This window comes from Penaeus monodon, chromosome 17 (assembly GCF_015228065.2).
Source record: "Penaeus monodon isolate SGIC_2016 chromosome 17, NSTDA_Pmon_1, whole genome shotgun sequence".
Taxonomy (NCBI): Eukaryota; Metazoa; Arthropoda; class Malacostraca; order Decapoda; family Penaeidae; genus Penaeus; species Penaeus monodon.
The window spans coordinates 43,607,843-43,616,073 of record NC_051402.1 but is presented as its reverse complement, the minus strand read 5'-3'; the positions used below and the strand labels follow the sequence as shown (position 1 = coordinate 43,616,073).

General features: G+C 37.6%; 1 protein-coding gene across 6 annotated transcripts in view; it reads right to left on the bottom strand.

Moving 5' to 3' along the window:
• Window positions 1–2,042: 2,042 nt before the first annotated feature.
• Window positions 2,043–8,231, bottom strand: part of LOC119583780 (attractin-like protein 1) — a 38,651-nt gene continuing 32,462 nt past the window's right edge. For 2 of the 6 annotated variants that reach the window (XM_037932458.1, XM_037932459.1), the window contains exons 16-23: window positions 8,022–8,162; window positions 7,465–7,611; window positions 6,829–6,993; window positions 6,484–6,694; window positions 5,732–5,810; window positions 4,946–5,344; window positions 4,654–4,771; window positions 3,218–4,369 (exon numbers count right to left, since the gene is read on the bottom strand). In XM_037932458.1, coding sequence (XP_037788386.1) covers window positions 4,215–4,369; window positions 4,654–4,771; window positions 4,946–5,344; window positions 5,732–5,810; window positions 6,484–6,694; window positions 6,829–6,993; window positions 7,465–7,611; window positions 8,022–8,162 — 1,415 coding nt within the window. In that variant the 3' untranslated portion in view covers window positions 3,218–4,214. Of the gene's footprint in view, window positions 4,370–4,653; window positions 4,772–4,945; window positions 5,345–5,731; window positions 5,811–6,483; window positions 6,695–6,828; window positions 6,994–7,464; window positions 7,612–8,021; window positions 8,163–8,231 lie in introns of all 6 variants that reach the window. The other 4 variants (XM_037932461.1, XM_037932463.1, XM_037932460.1 and 1 more) reach the window with 4 other exon arrangements.

The window sequence follows — 8,231 nt, the reverse complement described above, 5'->3', positions numbered from 1 at the left end:
TATCCTCACCTATTTTTCAGTCTTGTCTACATGTACACTTGAAACATTTTCTATGTTATTTTTTTCTGACTTTCCCTTGGGCCCTACACAGACAAGGGGTATGATGTGTGCTGTCTTAAATCTGCAGTCTGCATGATTTTGGTGCCTCTGTTTCAAGGAGGGGAGGTGGGGGAGGGGAGAGAGAGAGAGAGAGAGAGAGAGAGAGAGAGAGAGAGAGAGAGAGAGAGAGAGAGAGAGAGAGAGAGAGAGAGTGTGTGTGTGTGTGTGTGTGTGTGTGTGTGTGTGTGTGTGTGTGTGTGTGTGTGTGTGTGTGTGTGTGTGTGTGTGTTTTTATTTTTTTTATCAAAGAATATCAACATCATACTCTATGATCTCTTGGACTCCAACATTTTGAGACCACACAAATAGTCCTGCCGTTTCATAGAATTGCAAAACAACACACCGTACAGCACACGCCAAGTCCCTTTGTGTGCATAGAGCTTTATGTGAAAACAACATGTAACTTGCATTGTGAAATGTATTTGGATAAAAATGCCTATAATCCTCTAAGAAGTCCATGATAATTTCAAGATTCCCTGTTTTTCCTGAATACATGTGGTAACAATGTTCCCTTTTCAAAGTACCTAGTAAAGCTAATGTAACATGTTTTCTTTGCCCTAAGAATCCCTTGGAATAATAAGAATCCCTTAGAATGATGAAATAAAAAAATGAATTTTGTGTAACAATTTTTTTATATCAATCAATCCCTGTGTAACAAGTAATGTGATACTTCCTCCCAAGCAAAACAGTAAATCTTGTATGCTACAAGGCATACATCAACTAGTAAAAAGGGGTATAAAATTCCATCACTCATACACGAACCATGGTTTACATTATAACCTTCACTTCAATATAAAACATTCCAGTTCCAGAAAAGTTAAACACCTTACTGCCATCACAAAAAAAGCGATCAGATCACTTTTGTGGTGCTGATATCCTTCTGCTGAAGCCCTTCGTACAGCCAAGAGCAAATCATTCAGACTTAGAATACAGAATTATCACATGGCTGAGATTCAATGAAACAGTCCATACACAACTTGGTCTGCTCTGCCTTATAATACAGGCTAAATAAATAATATATTTATATATATATATATTACATCATGATCTGAAGTCTTAAAATTATTGTTCAATATGTACATCCATAAGTTCCAAAACCATAACAACAAAGTATTTGAGCCATATGAAATGAATCCATACCTACCAAGGCAGCAATATTAAAGGCCTAAGAAAATATAATATAAAAATTTGCTGTGATAAAAACACTGCCTTGTAACACAGGCATCCATGACGACCACTGAACACGAAATTGCAATGTTTTACAAAACACACTACAGGATAAAAATGAGAGAGAAGACCAGAAACAGAAGGAAAAGAGAAATTACATACAGTGCAAGTATAATGAACAATCTCATAATACCCTTCACCATACAAATGACAATGCCACATGCACATAGAATGACAACCATCACAGTTTTCAGGTTCAAACTGCTATTCTATATGCAACAATCTGCCCATAAGAGTACCCACAGGAGAGAACATTGCCTAGATGTTTACATGTATGGAAAATTAAAACTGAACACCACATTCTCCAATTTTATCATGTTACTAACATTCTACGAGTAATATCCCAGACAAGTGTCTAGAATACAAGCATGCCCATTTCGTACATAAAACACACTTCACAGTTTACAGACGTTCACAAGAATTTTGATCTTCGAGCCATTTCTTTACATATCCCTAAAGTACAAGTATTGCATCTCTGAAAAATATAAATATTCTGTCCTATTTTACATACCAATTTCCCTAACATGCTACCTCCTACACTAAGAAGTTATTGGTAGTGCAAGAAAGAAATGTGAAAATTTTCTCTTCCTTTATCATCTGAAGATCAAAAGAGTGAAATACATCCCTAACTCTTTAAGATGCAATATAGGATCCAATACCATGATAAAACGTTAAACTTATGCTTCTTAGCGAGACTGCGAAGACAAGACATTCGCTTTTTTTTTTTTTTTTGTCTAATTCTGATTTCATGAAAACTGTGTAAGGCAAGACAACAATGCTATGGTCTTCAGTCTAACATATTATGCACTGAAACTACAATTCACTTCAACTTATTAACAAAACAAACATTAAAAACAATAGTAACGAAAATGAACACCATTTCAGGTAATCAAAAATTTCCAAAAATGACCATGCCATCATCTTTACCATTCATATCATTACTATTACAATAATGAATATGAAGCAGTAATCTTTGTAGTGGTAACAGTGGTATAAGTAGTAATAGTAATAGCAGTAGTAGTGATTATAATAATAATAATGATAATTATCATGATAACAGTGAAGATGACAATATAATTTTTTTTCCCCACAAATCATAACAATACTAAACAAAAATGCTTAATATTAGTAATAATAATAATAATTATAAAATATAATGGTACAAATTATTAATATGATTTGGTAAAAATAAGTAATAATGATATTACTAATAATTACAATAACAGTGATGATGATGATGATAATGATAATGAAAATAAAAAATAATAATAACAACAATAATAATAATAATAATGATAATAATAATCATCATCACCACCATAATAATAAAATGTAAGAACTTTGTTCCACATTATTACATACTCTCACTGAACTTAAAAAAGAGAAGACTGAGAACTAGACAATCTGAATTCCTTTTCCTCCCTTATTGCTTCTTCCTTCTTTTCTCCCTCCCGCCGGCTCGACACTCACGCCAGAAACGGCCAACCACCCGAGCCGCCACCGTCCGCGCCTCCCTCCCTCCACATCTAGGCCTAGACTCTCAACCACTCCCTGAGAAGTGCTTGGTACGCAGGATTCCATTTAGGTGCTCTTCCCCTTCCCCTGTTTTTATCTATTTATTTATTTTTTTCCCCCTACCCTGCCCCCCACCCCCCACCCTGCCGCCATACCCACCCCTACCCCTTCCGAAGCCGCTATCAAATCCGTGTAACATCTTCTGTTAGTCTGATGGCTGGAGGGAGGGGTGGAGGGTGGGGGAGGAAAGGGAGTGAAGGCAAGGGTTGATAGGTAGGGGGGGAGGGGGAAGAAAAAAATGAATGAAAATGAGAAGTGGTCACTCTTTCATAGCAAAAAAAAAAAAATAAATAAAAAATACATATAGAAAAGAAAGACTAAAAAAAAAAAAAAAATAATAATAATAATAAAGATAACAATCATAATAATAATAATATTAATTTCACTGATAACTGTATATATCAGAGCATGTGAGATACCTAACAAATAAAACTTCATTATTAAAAAATACGAGTCGTGTGTATATGATACTCCAACACTCGTTCCTAACCCGGACAATCTTCAGCCAATGAAAAAACGCATGTGTCAAGAGGAATTTCTGCCACCATGCCCTTGTGGAGTTGCTACGCTTCTCACTATTCCACAAAGAAGTAGGAACTTTGTGTGGCCAGGACTGTCCAGGCTCAACATCCCAGTACAGTTGCATTATGTAATTCGTTTGGCCATTTCTGGACTGTTTTAACTTAACAGGTTTAACTTCTAAGCTCGTCTTAGAACACATATCTAAGGCCTTTGCAGACAGTAGTGACATTCTTGGCCTGGAAATTATAACAGTTGACATGGTTGAAATTGAAAAAATAATAAATACACAAATAATATATGCTTGTAGGCTTCAAAATTTCAAGGTAATAGTAATACATGGATAGTAAAGAAAAAATACTTTCCTTCATCTGGTGATTCTACAAGAAATTAAATTTCCTTTCTTTCAAACTAAGGTGGAAAAACAGGCAAATCTCTGTAGGCAATAAAATCAAGGAACAAAAGGGTTAAACTTAGCCAATTTTTTTCAAGGAATAAAATGCTCAACTCATTTTATTAATCTTCAAATACACACCTGTGCATCTGAAGACCTGTTTCACTGGTTCATTTACTAAATAACTGTTTTAGGTCAATGTAGCTTTCTGCAAGCAACAACATAGGAAGGAACAGAGAATGCTTTTGTCTGCTCAAGGCATCAGACAACTAATGCTAAATCTAATCATTATGATCATTATTACATACTACATTATAAAATTTGGATGTGACTATTGTTAACAATGGCTTATTATACATGATACATCTGCACATCTTACAGGATGGTGGCAAGGCCTATGTTAAATACAGGTGTCAGGAGAATGGCTGGAATATGGTTGTTTACCTCTTAGAGCTTTATTTTTGTTGACGTCCCCCTTCGTAAGAGTTATGGGGTCAGAACTACATTTCCTCGGGTTCCCGAGCGTTACAAGAGTGCTTGCGATTGCCAGACCACCTGAAAATAAAGTCAGTCTGTTGTCATAATATGCAAAAACATCACTTAAACACAATACACTTTACTTCAAAACAATCATCTTGCTCTGTTCTTTTACTCTGTGAATAAATAGTAGTGTTAACAATTTGGATAAGATAAAGCATGCATTCCACATTCCACAGTGAACACCTGGCATACAAAGTGAGTATATCAGACACCTCCAAGCAATACTTTCTATGTTCCTAGAGTTCTCTGCTGATAAAAATATTAGTTTGTAGCAAGCAAGTGCCACAGTCAGTTCTTACCTGGATGTCCTGGCGGTGTGAAGGGTTCCCCACCAGTAGGTAACTGGACCAGGAGTGAGAGGACGGCTGCTCGGTTCCCACTGCAAGGCTCCAGGGATATAGGACTTGGGTTGATCTGCTGGGGTAAATGTTCACACATTAGCATATTCTCTAAAGTGTGTATCATTATTTGTCTTATCAGCTATTATAAGTTTGAAAAAAAAGATCCAATCTGAACATACAACTCATTCTTGAAAATTCCTGGACGTAAGCCCCCTCGTTAATAGCTTTGAAATACCCATGAACTTCTAACCTTCTTTCTCTTCTTGAGCGTCATCATGCCATCCAAGGTGTCCGAAGGAAGGCTATCTGGTGACGTCGCATTGCTCATTATGTTATTGCAAGACTTTGTGTTGTTAGCCTTGAACGCCCCCTTGTTTGTGGAGTTGGAGTTGAGGCTGGACAACGAGTTGGTGGTGGCATTGGTCAGGGAGCTGCTGATGGCATTGGCAGTGCCATTGGTGCCTAGAATGTTGCAGTTGTTGGCCAGGGTTGTGGTGGTGATGGCGTTGGGGGTGGGCGTGGTGTTGGTGGGGGTGGGGCAAATGATGCCATTGGCGTTGGGGGTGTCGGCAGAGCCTCTCGGGTAGAGCTCCAGCAGGATGGGGCGGAAAGGACGTGATGCCATGGCTTCCATCTCCACCAAGAGACGCTGGTGGAACAAAGCAAAAAAATAAAGAGATGCTCGCTCTCCTTCCCAGTTGGGAGATATGATGAAGGAACAAAAGGGTTAAACTTAGCTTAAACTTATATATCCTTCATTCAAGTCAAAGTATTAACCAGTTACATCTAGTATACCCAATAAAATGATAGTGTTTAATGAGATTACAGAGATAAAAAGACGACAGCAACACTCAAACTTGAGAAATTACCTAAAATAACTATAATCCTCATAAAATAACTATAATATAAAGTAAAACTGTTTCTGAATTTTATTTATATGGAGCAAAACAGATGAGACCATGTCTTCCTTAAAAAAAAAAAAAAAAAAAAAAAAGGACCTCTCAAACAAAAAACAAATAACTCTCCTCTACTTTACCTGTCTCCTGGTATAAATGTCATACTTTTGTTTGATCTTCCAAAGTATAGCAGCTAATGTCAGTAAGATCAGGAAACATCTGAAAGTAAAAGGAACACATTATATTCCACTGATATTCCCAGTTAAAACTATAGAATGAGAAACATGAACAAATAAATAAAACAATGACAATAACATCAACAATGATCATGTTTAAAAAATAATAATCATAATTATACTGATAACAATTGTACCAAGTATTCATATTCATCTGCACTCATGCTATTGTTGATCATCATAATGATGGAAAAAGAAATAAACCAAAAACGTTAATGTGACAATAAAATGCAATTTTTATCTTGAATAAACGCATATGCACTCTGTAAATACAAAAATAATGTAGACAGACAGACAACTTAAGCATATGTATGGAGGCATTATGCACATTATGTATGGTCTTGGCTTCCTCCTCTCTTCCCTCCTTTCCTTCTTTTCCTACCTCACACTTCTGCTTTTTCTTATTTCTTCTCTTTTCCCCTCTTCCCAACTTTTTTTTTCTTCCATCCCTCCCTCCCTCCAACCCCCTTCCTTCTGTCCCTCCCTCCCACCCCCTTCCTTCCCTTTCTCCTCCCCCTCCCTCCCTCCTTCCCTTTCTCCTACCCCCTCCCTCCCTCCTTCCCTTTCTCCCGCCCCCCTCAATATCTTCTTTCCTCCCTCCCTTTCCCCTTTATTCACCGAGTGGATTCCATGCAAAACAGGCAATAGCCACTTACAGTGAGAATATAGAGAAGAATTGCACAAGATCCAGCTTGGGGTGTTGGGAGAACGACACAATGATCTCTATGGGTGGCGTGAAGTTGTAGACGTAGACGTGAAATGTTGTGTTGTTGTCTGCTGACCCGAACGTGTACTCTGAAGCGCTGAACCTCCTTTTGATTCTTTTACCAGTGTAGTTGCGTATAATCCAAGTTTCGTGACTATTAGCTGTGGAAAGGAGAGGATTACATACATAACAGTTAGAAGAATATAAACTCGCCACAGAAACAGACAAAGCAAAACAAAAACACAGAAGCACTTTGTCTCTTAAGGAAAACCTGCAAAGACAGGCAATCACTTACTCGATTTAGATGATATCTTGATGTTGGTTGCCTTTGAACATTGTATATCGAAGTCAGTATCTACATCACTCTTTGTTGGCACGTTAAAAAAGTTGATCTGGCGTATGTGACGATCCTCGTGTTTGGAGAGGTTGAAGGTAAACTGATAGTCAATCTGGAGATCATCTGTGCAGGAAACAGGAAACATTTATCTATCTGATTTAAAAAAAAACAAGAAACAGTTTTCAAACTTACTCACTATATTCAGCCATCTAAAAATACTGATGCCCAAACTAAGCTTCCAGACTCTGCAAATCCTTTTTTGTGGTTGTTGTTCAAGACAACTCTAAATTGTAAATGGATCCAAGAAAAAAATTCTACAGCAAAGAAATGGTCCTTAGAACATGACATTTCCAATCCAATGTGTGAATAAAGTTATCTACTTTAAAAGCAACAGCCAATTTTATGTTGTATTACACCTCTCCCTCACCCCCCACCCTCCCCCAAAAAAAAGCAAGCAGAGGAAAGCAAAACTGCAGCAGCGAGCTAATCAAATGATATCCATCTCTCATATAGCTCTCTCACTTGGACCACACGTTTTTCCTTGGTATGCAATTTAATAAAATGCCAGCTTTTATCAATTACGCATAAACTCACAGAAACAAGATCCTTTCAGAGGTTCACCGACATAGTTGTTTTGAGAGTCACATCGGTCACAGTGATCACCAGTTACCCCTTTTGTATTACAGTTGCAGCGTCCGGTCTCGCGATTGCATGTGTCACCATGCTCATTGCACATACAAGCTGGTAAGAAAGAAAGGGGGGGAAATAAAAGATAATTATCAATGACTATATATGAATACCATCCTAAGAGAATATGATACAGAAATCTGAAAGGATAAAATATATATAAATATACACAATCAAGAAGTACCAACATGAAATTTGACTCTTTTTAGTTTGTCAAGCATGCATACAAAACTAATATTCTGCAGCAACACTTTTGTTTCAATCACTCTCACTCTCAGTCTCACACCCACTCTAACACTCACTCTAACACTCCCACTCACTCTAACACTCCCACTCACTCTAACACTCCCACTCACTCTCACTCCCACTCACTCTCACTCTCACTCGCACTCTCTCTCCTACTCTCACACCCAATCTTACTCTCACTCTCACCACACTCACACACACAAAAAATCACAACTCACGTTTGCACAGTCCGCCATTTATTGGTTTTCCAAAGAATTTTTCCACACAATACTGGCAATGGGATCCCCCAGTATTATTGGCACATGGCTCTATGCACTGGCTGTGATTCTCACAGGTGCTGTGGCCGTTACAGTTGCATACTGAAAAGCAAGAGCCATAGAATACCATGGTTAAAAAAATATTTTTTTTCACTTCATTTATATTGCAAT